This window comes from Cuculus canorus, chromosome 3, assembly GCF_017976375.1.
Source record: "Cuculus canorus isolate bCucCan1 chromosome 3, bCucCan1.pri, whole genome shotgun sequence".
NCBI lineage: Eukaryota > Metazoa > Chordata > Aves > Cuculiformes > Cuculidae > Cuculus > Cuculus canorus.
In genome coordinates, this window is record NC_071403.1 from 50,907,197 (window position 1) to 50,927,744 (window position 20,548).

Sequence of the window (20,548 nt, forward strand, 5' to 3'; positions counted from 1 at the left end):
CAAACCATTAGAAATCTTTTAGAAAGTAGACAGCCTTTTAACTGATAAGTACATCTAGAAAAAAGAAAGAAACTGAAAACATTACATTAAAAGATTCCAGGATGTATGTGACTAGAACTGTGCCCAGTAACACTCAGACAAAATTTCACATTAATATAACACTACCGGTACGAAGAATTCAAGAAATCCAGTGATATTCATTAGTTAAAGGATTATCACAGCCATATCTAATGCTGCCCCTGCCTAAACAAGAAATGGCAATGGGGAAGAGGAGACACAAGAAATTATCAGCAGAGCCAGAAGAATTCAAGTGAGGAGGCTATGGGTCAGGTGTAGTAAAGGTTCTAATAAGGCCTAGGCATAACCTGTGCATATGAAACGACCCAGGAATATTCACTTTCAAATCATGTATGACAGTCAGATAGTTGATCTTAATCCCATATGCTGCTCACTTTCATAAATTATAGTCTAGCTCGATGACTACTATCTATCTATCTATCTGAATGGATGTCCTGGTGGATAATCTCTTCCTTGAAAATTACGTAGAGAATTGCAGCTTTTCCAACGGTTAGTTTTTCCCTTCTTAAATATTTGCACCTTTTTCCCAAGCTTTTGACCTTAATATATTTTCACCTGCTATCTCAAGGAGGTTTCTATTCTGAAACTATTATTCATATACAGAAATTAATAAACCACCACCATTTATAAGTCTATTTATGTTCTCCTGAAGAACTCCTACAGCTTAAAAGCTGGTTTAGTTTACAACACCAGACTACAACTTTTCCAAAGTAAAATCCCCTTAAGCACACACGGTGTGGAGGTGAGGATCCTCAACACCTGCTGTCTTGCTTTCTAGGCCTGTTATTCTCCTGCTGCACTACTTCCTAGTGTGTGCACATCCACAATACCTCAGGACAAGCATGATGCACAGTCTTTATTTCCAGACCAATCATCACCTATGTGACCAAAACAAAACATGAATTATTTGTTTGAACTAAACTAACCAAACTGTTCAGATCACCCTAGATAAAAGCCCTCTTCTTTTACCACTATTTTGTCCTCTATAAGCTTTGAGGGATGCTTTGGTATTCCTTCCCAAATACAACTTTTATTATGTTCCCTTGTTGAAATACTTCCTTTACTCTTCATAGTGAAGAGGAGTCTTTCCATTTCTTCAATTAGGTTTCTCATTTCTTCCAATTTTCCAGCTGTGGCAAGCTCTCTTAGAACTAGGAAATAGATAAAAATGTGTCTCTCTTGCTGGATTTTATAAATACTTTGACTCTATATAACAAATAACATTCACCTTCCAATCACCTTCACAAGAAACAAGTTATTACGGAATTTTAAAAGTAATTTAGGTAAAATATGAAGCCCTCTGCCCATACTAAAGAATAATCTGTAAAATCTCACTTGTGCATGAATCCAAGTATATTTACTGTTTGCTTAACAAATATGGCTTTGTAGGACAAGCCATACTGAAAATTGCCATTGCTGCGCTTTAATAACCCGAGTATTGCCCAAGTAAAACACAAGAAAATCTATACTGAGTGCATATTTAAGAAATTTGATAATATGAATATAGCAATACTTTTCAGAGCAAAAGCAAAACACGCTTTCAGGTCAGAAAGGAAAGATGTTAGGACATCAGGGGAGGAAAAGCCAAACAGTATCTCTCAAAAATGAACTTCTTGATATATGACATTAATCCTATGTTAATGCTATGTTCATTATAGAGAGGAATATTTAAATACGCACACACACGTGTATATATATAAATTAATATATTCATTACAAGAAATGAAGACTAAGTCTTTCACAATACTTGATCAGACTCTGAGAAGGAATCAGGTATTCCCCACCCACTCCAGCCCCTCCAATAAAAAGGTTGTTTCAAAGGTAATTACAAAAATTGCACCTTTGTGATTCACTTCTTTCACACAGATTTTGTGGCAGTTTGACTTACTTTGAAGTGAGAATAAGCTGAAGAAATTGAAGGCTGTTAAATTTAGGTGGATTTTCCTTTTTACTTCTTTGTACTATCTGAAAACACTTCTGCAACCAAAACTGTCTTTGAACTGTGAAACTAATCAAAGTTTCCTAATCCATTCAAGGGTGAGAAAAAAGTCTGATACGTTAATATCTAAGCCATCTGAACATAACACTGCTCTGGCTGTGCTTCTCCTCCCTGATCAAGACAGTAAATGCAAATCTTCCTGATAGTCATATCAGTCGCAGAGGCAATTGAGCTGGTACCTCAGGCTCTAGGGAGACCTCCAAACAGTCTTTGCCTTCAGCAGACCCTGTTGTCAAGAGGGTCAAGGGCCATCCATGAAGGAATCGGGGAGCAGCAGGCATGCAAGGAGCTACCACACAGGGCAGACAGTGAAGTCTTGGTCAGCAGTGTCACCAGCTGAGAAGGTGCAGAAAGAGGGACAGTGCAGAGGCTGAAGCCTGGAAGTAAGAAGAAAGAGAGCAAAAAGAAAAATAGATAGTGACAAAGAGAAGGAAATGAGCAAGAGGAAAAAAGTGGTGACTGTCAGACAGTTTAAAGTTCATCAGCAAAGGAAGTAAAGATTTTCCTCCAGAACCAGGTATCAAGTGCTAACTGCAACCTTAGGTTGAAGAGAAGTAGTACGGAAACACAGCAATGCTTCAGCCTGGGCATTACAACTTGCAACACCAAAGCTGAATATGCCTTCCAGCACAAGCCGAGCCAGAGTATGTACCACCAGGAGATCTTTACATCAGCATTAGAAGCAGATCAGGACAGCCAGTGGTGACTTCTTCCTTCACTTCCCCTCACTTCCAGGAAAAGGAAGGCTCCATAGACTAGCAACATTACTTCATGTCTTCTCTATAAGCATTTGCCATGTTACATTTTGCAGAAAGGGCTGGCTTGCCAGCAGACTGCAGGAAATTCTTCTCCAGGATGGAGGAGGCCCATGTTTCTTGTTCAGACTGTGTATCACATTGCCATACTACTTACTCCAGGGTTAGCAGGCAACTTAGAGAGGTGACTTATTTTGCTATTTTGATTTAACAACCATTCTAGGATGAACAGAACAAGTCTGTTAGGAGGAGGGAAAGTAATAAGAAAGGATGGGAGAGCAAGAGGGAAGGGAGGAAGAAGAGAAGGAGAATTGGAAGGAAAAGAATATGTCATCAAATAGGAAATAACGTCGCATTTACCAAACTGAGGTAAGGTTCATGGCTTAAACTTCATGAGTCTCAATGATTTTGCAAGAATCTATGAACTCTGAGAATACAAAACAGTGAAGGCATTTTGTATTAGCTCTTGATTTTAACTGAGGCTGTTTCTTTATGTCCCCACTGACTGCTTTTTTAGGATAACAGCATCAAAAGTTCTGTGAAGGGCAAGATAACAGGTTTTAAAAACATCATCAATCTCTGTATCCACAGCGTTTTCTTAATTCTAATATTATAACCCAGAAGTTATCCTAGAAAGAAGAACAAGAAAGAAAAAAATTATGGGTGTTAGGGACTGCCTTCCTAAAATTTCTAGATGTACATATCACTTCAAAATACAGATGTTTTCTCAAGGCAGGTATTTTTAATACTAATATTACACTGTAAGTAAATACAGTGCCAAGAACAGTAACTTTGATAGTGTAAGCCATCCTTCAAAGCCATAAACTGAGGGGACAGATAGAAAAGATTGAAAAAGGGCAGACGAAGAGAAGAGAAACCAAGAAAGGAAATTGCATGAGAGATTTTGGATGCACAGACAAGGTAAGGAAATAATATAAAAAGAAGAATGAGGGCTAAAAAAGTGAAAAGCAAGATAAAAGTGGTCATAAAAGAGAAAGCAACAGAGGCAAGGGCCTAGATCCAGAAAAGCTCTTATGTTCTTAACTTTAAGTATATGAAGTGCACTATAAATAAATTTAATTACACACTTTGCTAGACAGAAGAATTAACAGTCAAGGAAAGGAAAATAACAAATCAAAAAGCAATAATATCTAAACAAAGAAGAAAAAAAGATCAGCAGAAGACTAGAGTGAAACTAAACACAGAATGGAAGCCATCCTTGTCATAACATGCTTTTTTATGAGTTTTCAATATTAATTAATCTTTGGACATCCCAGAAATCATACACAGTTAATTCTGAAACAAAAATTACTGGATCCAACACGGGGAAATTACATATGGTTTGACAAAAGAAGAAGAGATAATAATTTAACAAAAAACTTTGCAACCACATAGATACAACTGATAAGAATTTGACTGCAAAGTGTAAATAACATCAAGTTCGAATCAGCCATACACATATACACACCCCGATTTTCTAATTTTTAAGGGACAGTTTCACAGATGAAAGCAATAAGGGTTAAAAGTAATTGAGAGAAGAGTACTGCCTAGAAAGCAAGTGGTATTTGAAAACTTTTAAAGCATACTTCACTGGCTGTTGGGAAAAGCTGTAATTCAGCAAAATACTGTGGTTCAAAAAATAAACAGGAAAATCAAATTTATTTCACCTTTTGTTTAGAAGGCGAACAACAACTGAAAAATTATAAATTTAATAATAGTCTGGAATAATAAAAGTTTAGATTCCCAAACCATAATTGCAAGCTTAAATATGTGCAGAGAGTAAGACAGCACGTAAACAATTGTAGAGAATTAAGTGAAAAAAAAGGACACAGAAAGAACGCAACACTTCACACAAGGAAAGCAGTTCTGTAAATTATTAAGAGGAAAATAAAGGAATCCTATTACTGATATCAGACAATTCTTAGAATGAAGCATTGGTATTCTCAATAGCAGTAATGCAAAAAAAAAAAACACAGTACAATTCATTATCTGTTCTGGTTTTGGGGAAGAAACTAGATGATGCTTTATCACTCTCCATCCTTGTAACAGTTCACAAGAACATTAAGCTGCAGTTACTGATATTACTGGTTTTAGCTAGTATGTAAAAAAAATTCTAGAAGACTTAAAAGAGCTGTCCAAAGGCTTCTCTGTGCATGAACTAGGATTTTCAATAAATCCTGAAAAACTGGAAATTTGTAGGACCTGGGGGGGCAAAGCTAGCAGAAGCAAAGAAGTAAAGAGGAAGACTCAATTAACGTGGGCACATTATCTGATTCTAGTCTCAAGGGAAATCAAGATTTTAATTAAGGATTAGAGACTAGTATAATAATATCAGCCAATAACATTATATAAGTATACACTGGTTCCTCTCAATATAATGTAACCAAATAACTATTAATTCAAGGTATTTGTCTGATGAGAGCAATAGCAGTGTGTAATGTATTTTGTCTACTGACAGGCATTTGATAGAGTAGTCCAATTTGATTAAGGTAAAAGTATGAAAGAAAAAAATATCATCATATATTAAAATGAAGGAATATTGTTCATTAGACTTCAAAAATGCAATTGTGAGTGGAGAAATATCAACAACCAAGCATGTCATGCTGCAATTCACAAGTTGTATTTGGCAACTGTAGTATGCAGTATTTTCCTTAGGGTCATAAATGCAACAGATTTGCTAGATAGATATGCAGAAAAATAAGATGTTTGGAAGAATAATAAATTAAAATGTACTACTTCTAACTATGAAAAACAGTTGGGAATGTTTTATGACCTTCCTTCAGGGAAAAAAACAAATTCTATTGTAAATAAATATAAAAGAATTTATGGGGGAGGCAGAAGTATAGGTATAGGTACACAGTGAGTCAGACAGGATGGTCAGAGCAGATCTCTTGAGCCACGCAAGATCTGAAAGCAGGAGCGTAAATCTCTGTGCTCAGACTGTGGGAATTATCTATAAGACAAATACTACAGCAGAGAGATGTGTTCTCTCACCATCTAGGTGGCAAAAGCAATCGGAGCCAAGAGCAAAACAACATGAAGGACTACAAGGCACAATGATGTGAAAAACCTAAGCAGCACTGCCCCTCAGAGCTGCTTCTGTTGAGGCTTTTCCAGCTCCTTCAGATGCCTGCAAATACAAGAAGGTGGTGACTGTATTTTGACCGCACTTTCTTCAAGTATGCAGAATCCTCATCCCAACAAATCAAATTCAGTAACTCAGTCATCACATCAATCAGAAAGATATTGCCAGATAGGAGGGTTTTCAGAAAAACAAACACCTGAGCTAGCAATCTAGCAGCAATTAATAAAGTCTCTAGGGTATATTTAGGTGGTTTGTTTTAGAACACAACATATTAAGAAGAAAATAGCACAGCAGATGCATGATACAGCACAACTGACAAAGACACATTAAGAATAAATAACAAGAAAGAAACATAGCTAACAAAAAACATCCTTAGTAGCAGAAGGTATTCAGCTGCACGACACTAATGGGGAGGGACAGGGGACGACACTCACTAATGGTACTCTTAAAAAACTACAAAATTAAAACAAACCTGCACTGAGGGGAACATTAAAGGGAACACCCAGTACACTTTTACTGTTCCTGATTTCTCCAGATACGCAGAAGCTGGTTACTTGCTATATAGTCTAAAAACCTCAGACATGAGAGACCTTTGGTAGAGAGAAAAAGCTCCCATACAGTCAAGTAAATATCAAGTCATGTAAATATCAATGTACATGACTGCAATCTAAAACATTTAGATCAGGAATCTTGCTAGAGTGTTTAGTGGTCTGAAAAACAAAGATGTAAATGGAGAACTGAGAGAAAATAGGGTTATAACAGAAAAGTAAAAGAAGGGTTGGCATTCGTGCTCATAGCAAGGACCTTAAGAGAAATTGAAATAGCAGAACCTTTCTTAAGGGGACTTGTTGAAGGATCTGTCTGAAAGTTAATGTGTTAGTAAAAGAGACTACAGAGAAATCAGCAAAGACAACAATAAGAAGTCACCAGAATCAGTTGGTAACTTCTATAGGAATTCAAGGGTGAAGTTCTTAGTATCCAAGGATAGGAAAATGACAAAATGGGAGCTAAATCTTAAAAGTATTTAGGAGAGGAGGAAGAGAGAGGTAAACATAATATAAGGTAGCTGAGAACAGGTGACCACACATCTCTACCTGGTAAATAAACAGAAATTACTACAAGGAACACAATTATAATATCCGTAAACACAATGTTAGGAGAAGTGTTATCATGGGAGCTTCCCTGAAAAGATTAGGAATCAAGAATCACCTCCTCCAAGCCCAGGAGCAGTGTATCCCAACAAAAAGAAATCAGACAAAAAAGCCAGGAGACCTGCATAGATAAACAACAAACTCGTGGACAAACTGAAACACAAAAAGGAAACCTACAGAGTGTGGAAGCAAGGACAAGTAGACTAAGAGGAATACAGAGAAATTGTCCAAGCAGCTAGAGATCGGGTAAAGCCCTGAAAGAATTAAACCTTGCCAAGGGAGTCAAGGGCAACAAGAAAAGCTTCCATAGGTATGTTGGTGATAAAGGGAAGATTAGGGAGAATGTGGGCCCTCTCTGGAAAGAAAAAGGAGACTTGGTTACCAAAGATACAGAAAAGGCTGAGGTACACAATGACTTTTTTTGCTTCAGCCTTCACTGGCAAGGGCTCAAGCCACACCAGTCAAGTTGAAGAATGTAAAGGCAGGGACTTTGAAAAACTGTCCACTGCAGGATATCAGGTGTGAGAGCATCTAAGGACCATGGAAGTGCGCAAGTCCATAGGACCTGATGAGGGAACTGGAGGATAAGTTGCTAAGCCGCTATCCATCACATTTGAGAAGTCATGGCAGTCCAATGAATTTCCCATTTATTGGAAAAGGGGAAACATAACTCTCATTTTCAAAAGATGAAAAAAGACCCAGAGAACTAGAGGCCAGTCAGCCTTACTTCTGTGCCCAGCAAGATCACGGAGCCAATTCTCCAGAAAACTCTGGTGAAGTACATAGAAAATATGGGGGTGATTGGTGACAAACAGCACGGCTTCACTAAGGGCAAACGATGCCTGATGAATCTGGTGCCCTTCTAAAATGGGGCTGCAGCATTGTTGGATAGAGGAAGAGTAGCTGACATCATCTACTTGTACTTGTGCCAAGCATTTGATGTCCCACATGACAATCTTGTATCTAAATTGGAGGGACATGGATTTGACAGATGGACCACTCAGCAGAGAAGGAATTGGCTGGATAGTTGCACTTAAAGAGTTGTGGTCAATAGCTCAATGTCCAAGTGAAGATCAGCAGTGAGAGGCATTCCAAAGACATCAGTATCAGGACTGGAGTTGTTCAACATCTTTGTTGGAGACATGAGTAGTGCGATTGAGGGCATCCTCAGCAAGACTGCCAATGACTCCAAGCTGTGTGTCAGGGTCAACACAGTGGAGAGAAGAGATGCCATCCAGTGGGACCTCAACACGCTTAAGAGGTGGGCCTATGCAAACCTCATAAAGTTCGACAAGGCCAAGTGCAAGGTCCTGCTCCTAAGCCAGGCGAGGGCAATTCCAAGCACAAATACAAGCTAGGCAGAGAATGGATTGAGAAGAGTCCTGAAGAGAAGGACTTGGGCGTGCTGGTGGATGAGATGCTCAACATGATCCAGTGATGGGCACTTGAAGGCCAGAGAGCAAATCGTTTCCTGGGCTGCATCAGAAGTGTGACCAGCAAGTTAAGAGAGGTGATTCTCCCTCTCTACTATGTTCTTGTGAGACCTCATCTGGAGTGCTGTGCTCAATTCTAGAGTCCTCAGCACAGGAAGGACATCAATCTGTTACAGCGAGTCCGGAGAAGGGCCATGAAAATGATCAAGGAGCATCTCTCATACAATGACAGAATCACAGGATAGTTTAGGTTGAAAAAGACCTTTAAGATTACCAAGTCCAACCATAAACCTAACCAAGACCACCCCTAAACCACGTGCCCAAATTCCACATCTACTCATCTTTTAAATACCTTCTGAGATGGTGAATCCATCGCTTTCCTTGGTTTCCTATTCCAGAGTTTGACAACCCTTTCAGCGAAGTAATATTTCCTAATATCTAGCCTAAACCTCCCCTGGCACAACTTGGTGCCATTTCCTATCATCCTACCACTTGTAACTGGGAGAAGAGACCAACACTGGCCTCATCACAAACTCCTTTCATGTAGTTGTAGGGAGCAATAAGGTCTCCCCTCAGCTTCCCTTTCTCTGGGCTAAACAACCCCAGTTCCCTCAGCTGCTCTTCTTAGGGCTTGTATTTCAGACCCCTCATCTGCTTCTTAGACCTTGTTTGCCCACACTCCAGCAGCTCAATGTACTTTCTTGTACTGAAGGGCCCAAAACTGAACACAATATTCTAGATGTGGCCTCACTGGAGAGAGTACAAACAGATTATCACTTCCCTAGTCCTGCTGGCTACATCATTTCCAATACAAGCCAGGATGCTGTTGGCCTTCCTGGCCATCTGGGCACACTGCTGGCTCATATTCAGCTAGCTATTGACCAACATCCCCTCTGTCCTTTTCCACCAGGCAGCTTTCCAGCCACTCAGCCCCTAGCCTGCTGTTGTGACTCGACGCTTAGCCTTGTTGAAACCCATTTAGTTGGCCTCAGCTCATCGTCTGTCCAGATCCCTCCATACAGCCCTCCTTTCCTCCAGCAGACCAATAGTCCTACCCAACTTGGCATCATTCGCAAAAGTACTGAGGGTGCACTTGATCTCCTCATCCAGATCATTGATAAACACATCAAATAGAACCAGCCCTAACACTGAGCCCTGTGGAATACCACTCGTGACTGGCCACCAACTGGATTTAACTCCATTCATCACAACTCTTCGGATTTAACCATCCAGACAGATTTTTACCCAGCAAAGGGTACACCTGCCCAAGACATGAGCTGCCAGCTTCTCTAGAACAATGCTGTGGGAAAAAGTGACAAAGGCTGAGAGCCTAGAGAAGATAAGGCTCTGGGAAGACATTACAGAAGCCTTTCAGTACTTAAAAGGAGCTACCAGAAAGATATGGAGGGACACTTTACAGAGAGTGTAGTGATAGGACAAGGAGTAACAATATTAAGCTCAAAGAGGGGAGATTTAGGTTAAATATTAGGAAGAAAATTTTTACTGTGAGTGTGGTGAGGCACTAGAACAGGTTGCCCAGAGAAGTCATGGCTGCCTCATCCCTGGCGGTGCACAAGATCAGGTTGATGATGCTATTAGCAACCTGATCCAACGGAAGTTGTCCCTTCTCATAGCAAGGGGTTGGAACTAGGTGACCTTTAAGGTCCCTTCCAGCCCAAACCATTCTATGATTCAATGATTTTTATTCTGCAGTCAATACAAATGAGAAAAGAAATTAAATCAAGTAACTCAACAGCTTTTTCTCCAAGAGTTCTCATGGCAACCAAGATGCCACAGAGACGCCTTATAGAGCTAAAAATTTGGCTGCAAGGTAGAGCACAAACCCAAATACTAATGGCATGGATCTTTTTCATGGCGGGAGATCACAATGGAAGTCATTCTATTATTGCCTTTGTTATGTAATATTTTAATAAGAAACAAACAAAAAAAAGGTGAATATAAATAGGTTTGCTGATGATAATATGTTAGTGTGAGGGTGTAAATGTGAGGGCCTACTGTGATGAGTTGAAAAAGGACTTCACTATATAAGGTAGGGTGGTGAAATGGCAGATGGAATTCAATAAAGATCTGAAGGTTGAATAGTATATTAAACAAATGATGGCTAAAAATTTGACTTATTTAGACTAAAAAATAACAAAGATGAGAGCAAATCTGACTACTCTCTATAAATACAAACTAGGCATAAACATAAAGACCTAAAAGGTATTTGAGCCAAAGAAAGAAAGCTGGCATTGCAAAGAAATTTTGTATGGAAATTATGAGCTTCTCGGCTGCCAGAGGAGTGAAGCTCTAAATCAGCCTGTCCATGAGAGGAAAAACAGCCTAACTGGTCTTTAAGATAAATGTGGATAAGCACTGTGAGTGAATTACACAATCTGGTTGCTATGACAGCTCAGTACTGGGTTAGCCTCCCAACTTAGGCTGGATTCAATAAATGAAACTAAGGCAAAAAACTTACCAGCACGGAGCAGATGCACCAGGACTTCTATCACTAGAGACATAATTAGATTTAAAGTATTTTTGAGAAAGCATTTTCCGCTTTTCTCCAAAACGTCTGCTTTTCCCTTTGATGTGTTTCTATGACAGCAGAGGTAGCTTTAAGTGTGAAGGTTCAGACTTCTGTAAGCAGTTATTTGACTTGTTGGAGTAGATACAGTGTTGAAACAAATTAGTGATAGGTTAATTAGCTAGCACAGGGAAGGCAATTAGTTAATAAAAACAAGCTATGTCTATTTTATCAGGTTTGTTCATAGCAGTAGTGAGGTTTTGAAGTTATTTCCCCATATCTTGCACTGCCTTTTTTGCAGAGCAGCTGAGGTGGGTATAAAACAGATTCATTTTAGGGTAAACTAAACTGAAATCTCTGTTCCAAAAGCGTGCCAAACGCACCCCAGCCCTTCACAGGGCCATTAGAGTCTGAACACAAGACTGTTTCTTTATGCAGTCTCAAGCCATGTGTCTGCCACCCAGGACATGGGGCTCTCACTGTCCTACCTCAGGACTGCCAGACATTCACAGGGATGGTCACTGATGGCTGGAATTCCACCAGGAAGTCCATGCCAGGAGGAAAGGGCACAATGGGCATGGTCCTACCCAATTCTGACATCCAGTTGGGGGAGGACTAAACAAGCCTAGCATCTACTAGAACTTGAAGACCATGGCTGCTTTAATTGGCAACAGGTTGGGTTGAAGGCTTATATAACGCCAGACAGCTGATATGAGCTGATTTCATAATGCATGTATTTCCCAAGCACAGAAATTTTACCTTGAACATAATGATTTATCCAATGTTTTGTCTAGCTTTCTATCATTTAAGTTACCAAAGATCAAATTTGCTGAATGGTTTGTCTTAATTGCCTCAGTATAATCCCTGAAGGAAGACAGATCAGTTGTTTGTGCCTATTTCTCCTTTGAAAAAAAATAAAAATAAAATCACAACTGACTCACCACCTAATTCACAGTTTCCTACATGTCTCTTGACTCAGCTTTCTCTAGCTTTTTGTGTTTTATTTTTAAAGGCAATTCTAAAAGTATGTCCTCCATGTGGCTAGGTTTCAAGATAAAAGAAATAAAGGAAGAAAACAAATCAATATTTTTTTTTAAAAGACAGCTCTTTGTCAAGAGTCCAAAAAGAATTACGAAAGTCATCTTCTGTTACATATGTGCCAACCTTCCTTTTTCCTTGCTTATGATGGACATGCTCTGCATACAAAACTGCACCAGTGAGCAGGAACAAATGATTTTAAGAGAAAGACTACTCAAGAAAACGAAGTGTTAAGGAAATAATTATGAACTCATATGATTTTCACAAAATTCTATATTTCATTTAAGCTTTTGATGTCCTCCTGCAAACACATGCATGTGTATGCCTGTGTAAGCTCTTGTGTGTCTAACACACCAAAATATACAGAAACACTATTAAAATGCAGTCACATTTGGTGCAAAGCAGCTGCTCAATAGGACTTAGCAATGTGTTTGACAGATTAGGACAAGGAAGAAATCCACAAGAAAAGCATGCATTTTAAACTACAGGAAGAGTTTAGGTTGACAAAACAGAAAAAAATGAAATTGAAGTTTGCTGGAGGGTAGGGAGGCTCTGCAAAGGGATCTGAACAGGCTGGACTGCTGGGCTGAGGCCAATGGGATGAGGTTTAACAAGGCCAAATGCCGGGTCCTGCACTTGGGGCAAAACAACCCTATGCAGCGCTACAGACTGGGGGAAGAATGGCTGGAGAGCTGCACGGAAGAGAAGGACCTGGGGGTGCTGGTTGACAGCCGACTGAACATGAGCCAGCAGTGTGCCCAGGTGGCCAAGAAGGCCAACGGCATCTTGGCTTGTATCAGAAATGGGGTCACCAGCAGGTCCAGGGAGGTTATTCTCCCTCTGTACTCGGCACTGGTGAGACCACACCTCGAATACTGTGTTCAGTTCTGGACCCCTCACCACAAGAAGGATGTTGAGGCTCTGGAGCGTGTCCAGAGAAGAGCAATGAAGTTGATGAGGGGGCTGGAGAACAAGTCTTATGAGGAGCGGCTGAGAGAGATGGGGTTGTTTAGCCTGGAGAAGAGGAGGCTGAGGGGAGACCTTATTACTCTCTACAACTACCTGAAAGGAGGTTGTGGAGAGGAGGGAGCTGGCCTCTTCTCCCAAGTGACAGGGGATAGGACAAGAGGGAATGGCCTGAAGCTCCGTCAGGGGAGGTTCAGGTTGGATATCAGAAAAAAATTCTTCACAGTAAGAGTCATCGGGCACTGGAACAGGCTGCCCAGGGAGATGGTCGAGTCGCCTTCCCTGGAGGTGTTTAAGGAACGGGTGGATGAAGTGCTGAGGGACATGGTTTAGGGAGTGTTAGGAATGGTTGGACTTGATGATCCAATGGGTCCTTTCCAACCTTGTGATTCTGTGATTCTGCCTGGAATAGAAATTTTGTCACTCCTTACTCCTGTGAAATGCACAGTCAGCTCTGTAATGACCTAACGAAATCAAGACTTCAGGATTGCTTTCATATCCAAAAGTGTCCAGGCAATATATCAATGCCCATACAGAAAGTTCCCTTCAGGCAAAAAAAGAAGTTGAATGATTCCTTGAGGTGGTGAGGACACAGCTTGGCACCAATTGTGGATATATTTGCATACTGATTAAAGTTATTTTGGAATGCATAACTCAGTTGTTGATTTATAACAATATAGGAAGATAAGCCAACAAATATGATACAAGTCCATTACCTCAAAATTAACAATGCTAATAAAATGAGACCCAGCTATGAAATGCTTCCTGTTGCATTACTGTAAAACTAAATCTCATGGATCATATTTTTTAAAGACTCAAGCAGTTTATCTCCACTGGAAGAACATACAAGGCAAAACTATAAGCAGTTACACGAGAGTTACCCACAAACTTTTGGAGAACAAACAAAATATAAAGAAGATTTTAGTTCTCTCTTGGTTAGAATTTCAAAACAAATGCTTTGAAAAAAATTGCTGAAATTCAAATCTGACCAATTTTGGCTTTATGGTATTTAAGTTTAGCTGATATAAAAAAAGACTGAATAGACAGTTGTGATAGTCCACAAGCAATCCTGGCAGATCTAATATGTAACTTCTGTGGTATTAAAAGCCATAAAAATTGTGAATAGACACACAACTAGTAGCTCCATAAAAAACTTGAATGGACTTCAAAAAAAACCAAAATACTTGAAACAAATCTGCATAATTCCAGACTTATTTCTTTGTAGATTGTTCTTCTTTAACTATTCCAAATAGAAAGATAATCAAACATAAAATAAATGGTATGTTTATTATCTGTAGAACTTTGCACTAAAACAATCAGTATTTACATATTAATAATAAAACCATAGAAAATTCCCACAAAAATATTTTTGAAACCAGAGATTCTTTTTGCTTCAAAAAAATTAACCGAGACTCTAGAACATATTTAAATGGTGAACTAACAAAGTTCTATTCTTTTGTCTGTTATCTACCTTCTGCACTAAGTAACGGTAACAAGAGAAACTATTAAAAAAAGAAAAACAAATAACAGAGATGATCCAAATTATCGGCCTGGGAAATTATAAATGAAATAACTTAACTCAGTCAAATGTAGTTAACTCGTAGATATTTTTTTTAGACCAACAAGATGTGCAAATTACATTGCAGAGTTAGCAAATTGTTTTAATATTTAATATCAGGGAATTATTTTAGAAACTTTTCCTCCATTTTTATCTTCTTTTTCAGAGTGGTTATCAAGCATCAGCTGAATGCTGCCTGACTGACCCGCTATGCCTACTGGCTCCTTGGAATGTGGAGGTTTTTCCCTAAAATTGCTAACAAGGATTATTTTCTCTTCAGAAGTCAAATGTTCATATGCATCTACAGGAGAGCATTGCACAAATTTCTGCCTCTTTCATCTGCAGTGTTGCCCTCAAAAAAAAAAAAAAAGTAGTAATATTTGTAAACTATATCTTCTTCAGGAACAATATTGCATTGAAATTCCAATTTAGCCAAATTGCACCATTTAGCCAAAAATGGAACTGGCCTTCTGAATTGCTGAGCATAATCCCTTCTACCAAGCCTTCACCTCCTGTAGCCAACTCACTGCGCCTTTTATAAAGAGGGACACGTCCTAGCATAGACGTGTTAGAAGACTGAACTCATCTACCTTTCATCTACCTTTCCAGGTCCAGTCTGAATTCACGGGGATACTTGTTCGATTTTGTGTCAGTCGTATCTTTCAGGGTAAGTATCCCTATCTCATCAAGGCATTTAAGTAAAATCATGACCCGCAACATTATGGTAGAAAGATTAAAAATCAACTTTCCTAAACAAGTCAAATTATTACCTTTTTTCTTTTTTATTTAAAATTTATATTCCTATGTTAGTGTGAAAGGTATTCAATGAAATTTCTACACTTTCACGTTTGCCAGTGCGTGCTTTGCTTACATGCATTCACGCATACATGTATATATAAAAATTTTAAACTTTTCTTTTTGCTAATGTTGCACTTTTCATTTGCTACCAAATGATCTCATGTCTCCCTGCGCCACTCATCAGGCCTCTAGAGTACAACTTTATTTACAATATGTGGGACTGGAGCTTAATTTTTCCAGTAGCCTCCAAGGGTTTCCCATGAATCTTTCTTCTTCCTGCCTTCATTTCACACACCCTGGTGTGGCCTTTGCAAGCTTCTGTACCCCTTCTTTGTCTTCTGGAGAATCCACAAAGAGATTTTAGTAAAGTAGCAAGACACACGTAGGAATGCAGTTCACACTGACTCTGCCTTTTGCTTTCAGCTTATACTTTTCCCACAGTACTTTCATTAATTTTACTCTTAATTTTCTCATTCTTTTCCAATAGCATTCTCTCCCTCAATTGTGCTACACTGTGGTGCCTGAGGAGGTTGCTGAGAAAAGACATAGGACAAGAAACTGCTGCTAAAAGTAACTTTGGATATCTGTGAGGAAGAGGTGGAAAACAAACCCTGCTCACTGTCTGCAGTCACTTGCTTGTCTATGATGTTCCAGCTGGTGTGCATGAGGCAGTGCCAGCAAGACATGCATGGCCATCACTCCAAAGGAATAATTGATGACCAAACTAAGGCAGCAAAATGGCCAGCTCTAAAATAACAGTCTAAGGCTAAAATCCACATGTGGCTTCTGCTCTTCCTCCAAAGTAACAGTGCTGGCTAACTCTCCAAATTGCGGGAAGGAATTCTCAGACACTTGCAAGATCACTGCAGCTGTTAAGGACCTCAGGGTGCAACCTAGGGCTCACAGCAGGGTCACCTACAGCAGCCTGCTCAGACCTGTGTCCAGCTGAGTTCTGAATGTCCTCAAGAACAGAGAATCCACAACCTCTGTGGGTAACATGTGCCAATGTTTGACTCCCCTCACAGTAAAAAAAGAAAAAAACTTGGGTTTATTTTTCCTTTTTCCTTCCCTCTTCTCTTTTTTTTTTTTTCCCTCTAATGTTTTCTTATGTTATCACAGAATCATAGAATCACTAGGTTGGAAAGGACCCACTGGATCATCAAGTCCAACCATTCCTAACAATCCCTAAACCATGCCCCTCAGCAACTCATCCACTCGTCCCTTAAACACCTCCAGGGATGGGGACTCAACCACTACCCTGGTGTTCCTGTTCCTGTTATGTCATAAAGACAACAGACAAGCCCAAATGAAGTTAAGTAAAAAGACTAGTAGGGGAAAAAAGGAAATAATTTATTACACAGATTGTCTAATTTCACTCATTGTATTTTACCAATTACAATTTTTCTGTTTACCACAGAGACTGCCACATTTCTTAAGATGGGGTCTCATGTTCACAAACCTTAGAATTAACTCTTAGGAAGCATGAAGGAATCCAGCTCTGAAGTGAGGTCACAAAATTATCATTACACGCATATTGATGCTGTGCAAACCCATGAAGAAGGGCAACACTGAGTTAGTACTTGCTTTGTCATCTAATGAACAAATACATATTTTTAAAAAACAGTATAAACAATCTTCTCTCTTGTGCAATATTTGCTTTATCAACAAACTCAACAACACAAACTTTTTTGTTTAGAAGTCTGTAAGTTTGGCTTCTAAATTTCATTCATGTATAATGAGAATGTCTAATTGTTCTCAGTCTGAGTCAAGCATTTACACATTGATGCTATTGCTCTTCTGACACTGCAGCACTTCCACCAGCACAGAATTTAGGACATAATTTTTTTTTAGCACCTGTGACAACGAGAGGAATTGCATTGAAATAAACTAACATACCTCACCACTGCTCTCTTCTGTACTTCAACTTAGTCGTTAGGTAAAATATCTCTGTTCAAGATGGATTGGGGTAGGGAGGGAGATTTCATACACTCCTTCATCTAATGCCTGGTCATTTGGGTATAGATCAACAACAGAGAAAAACAAATATGCAGTAACGGCATCTGCACATCCAAGTGATGCAATATGGTGCCCAGCCCACAGGTCATGAAGGGAAACCAAGAGATTTCAGCTTATTTCATCACATCTTTTTCACAGACACTTGTTCTCTAACTTTCATATGATATCAAGGTATACCACTTAAGGATCCAAGTTTAAAATAAGCCTTTGAAACCTAAAAGTAAATTTCAAAGAAAGCACATGTAATTTGGAAGAAAGAAAAGTAAAACTAAACCAATTCAAAGAAAACCCAAATTTAAAAACCCAAAATTAAAGAGAAAAAAAGTAAAACTTATCTATAGCCTACTATGGAGGAGAAGGATTTTGGGAAAATCATATCCAAGAAAAAGACAGATAGTTAAATTAGACAAAAACAATACTCAGTTATAATTACCAGGTTAAAATTACCTATTGAGTTTAGACACTCGTTTAAAAAAACGGAAAGACAAGATTCTCACTTTGTACCAGGAAGAGCTTCTACAATAGAAAGAAAATGAAAGTTCTCAACAAACACATGCTTTCGATATCACATAGTATAAGTACGGCTCAAGATCAGCTGAGATTAAAATAGGGTATTTCATTCACACCAGAGAAATTACACACTGCCTCGTGTACATGACTGCCCTTTAATTGAATCAAGCCCTTTCCCCATTACGTCTCAGACAATTGGCCAAGGCATGAACATGTGACTTCAGACCTTTTTGTTTACTGTTTTTCTTCTAGCAAAATGATCGATTTTTGACACTGTCTATAGCACACATTAAATGAAGTGCTGCTACATCTGATATATTCCTTATTAAACTTCAAACACACTTCAGACAACATTTGGAATGCATTTAATTTGTTTTCTGTTGCCTTTTAGTCTTCTCAACTACATTGCAGGACACAGGAAAAAAAGAACAAAGTAACAAAAAGTAAGGTTAGAAACAGTAAAAAATAAAACAAAACGAAAAACTGGACTTTTAAGAGTTTCCATAGGTAGTACTAGCTGTGGCCAGCAAAGTTTGAGGGTAAAAGCACCACATAAAATTGAATGTGAGGGACAGAAACTGAAAAAAATCAAGTTTTTTTCTGACTTACATTGATCCCAGCAGGCTGTTGCCATTCCCTCTGCGGGGTTCTCACTGGCTAGGAGGATCACATGACACAGAGAACAAAAATAGAAAAGTCTCAGGAGCAAGGAAGCTGAACCAGAAGCACATTTGCAAGAAAAGACATATCGTAGGCACAATAACATGCCCTCAGCGGCAAAAGGTGATAAATTTAGACTGGGACATAGCCTGTACTGAAAAACAGGCAATGCCTTGGACCTCGCAGCCCAGTGTCGGCTACCTTCTCAACACACGGGAAATGTTTTCTGCTATAAATCTCAGTCCGTGTCTGTACGCAAATAAACCTGGTAACAACGCCAATATATCTCAACAAATTACCAGACCTTAAAAGAAAATGGGATCTATTAAATTTAAAAATAAATCAAATACCACTTAAAAATAAACTTCCACCGCTAGAACCACTTTCATCTACAGGCTAAGGTTTTTAGTAGTTTGTATCTAAAGAGGGAGCAATTTTTTTAAAACATATGCTCTTAAGAGAAAATGGAAGAGTTGTAAACACTTACGTTTGGAAGACTGCTTTCAGTTCTTTTACAAATAAAAAAAATACCGTTGCAGACTGATACACTACTAAAACACGCCCTGTAAATCTACAATCAGAAATAGAGAGAAGCTTCACAGAATCAGAGGCAAAAGCTGAAGAGCTGAATTGGTGACCAAGAGCAAGCTCTATACAGTGATAAAATACAGTTTGTTTTCAAGGCTGCTATTTAATTATCTCCGTCAGAAGAGCAGCTCTTTCAGTTTTAGTCTTATAAATCTTGTAGAAAATAAGTTCCATCAGAACACTGTTGTTTGGATTACAGAAAATATATGTTATCTTTTGCAATGCTTAACTTTTCACCATTTGCTAGTTTATTTGAAGTTAGATTATTGCAGTTTTATTTTCTATAAAATGTCAAGCATTTCCTTGTTGCTAGTGCATGTCCGGACAGTTATCGTAGGAGGTGGCTTTACTGAAAGGTGCAAATAGCAGTAGGAAGGACATTGTAATCAAGGAAGAGAGAAATATGCTGCATATGTTAACAGGACAAGGGCAGGAAATAATTTCTTGTTCCAATCCTTAAATGCAATCACCTTCACTTCACAGTAATAAGGCAAAATATTGAAATATCCACCCTTTTACTACAAATAGCTCACAAAGGCATTTGGATAAACACAGGAGTAGAGAATTCAATGTAAAATCCTGCATTGATGACTCTCAGTGTGAAAGAAAAATTGAAATAACATGAAGAGGAGTCAAAAAAAAAAAAAAAAGAACCACCAAAATTATTCTTCTTTCATTTAAAAAAAAAAAGGCAAAAGTAATTTTTCTTAATAGTAAAATCTCAGATTAAAGTTTCTTCTCTAATTTGTACGTACGTATCAAAATATATACACAGTTAGAGAATGCCTTCAATCAAGACAGACACTTTGATATTATGAAACCAAGATCCAATGTATCCTACAATTTATGCCAACAGTAGTACACATGGTACTTGTCCACATAATGGTGAAGAGCCTTGTTGTGCTACCATATTTTCACTGTTCTTAAAAACAGTTGTGAAAGGAAACATGAACATTGTATCAAAGTAGTTGATTACCTAAATATGAAGGCAATCTCTCCAAAACTACTAAATCTGAAATATTTGGAGCTTATTTTTTGAAGAAAATGAAAAAAATCTCAGTGCATATTACTGTCTATGTGCTTCCAAGTATTCTACCAGGTACATAATTTTTATCATTGTTCTTAGGAAAAGCTCTGCATCACTTAAATTGTGCAGTTTTGCAGCTAATGTAGCAGAACTGAGGCAAATGAAAATTTCTTATTTATCACAATAAGGGACTTATTGGGGCACTAAAATAAATACACTCAACAGCGGATTCTGACGTGGGTCTTAAAGTGTCTAAAGAAAATTGGCTTCGGCTACATAGTGTTCATTGATTTAAAAAGCCTGGATGAAAAATCATCTCCTGGATCAATTTTAAATGTAATAATGGCATAATTTACCAT

The 20,548-nt window shown here is 38.6% G+C and overlaps 1 protein-coding gene across 1 annotated transcript in view; it reads right to left on the bottom strand.

The window, feature by feature from the left end:
* The window catches only part of ESR1 (estrogen receptor 1), a 173,129-nt gene extending 154,052 nt beyond the window's left edge, over window positions 1–19,077 (bottom strand). Inside the window, 2 exon segments of the mRNA XM_054062231.1 lie at window positions 18,524–18,571; window positions 19,062–19,077. Of these exon segments, the coding sequence (XP_053918206.1) occupies window positions 18,524–18,548 (25 nt within the window). The 5' untranslated portion in view covers window positions 18,549–18,571; window positions 19,062–19,077.
* Between the last annotated feature and the right edge of the window lie 1,471 nt (window positions 19,078–20,548).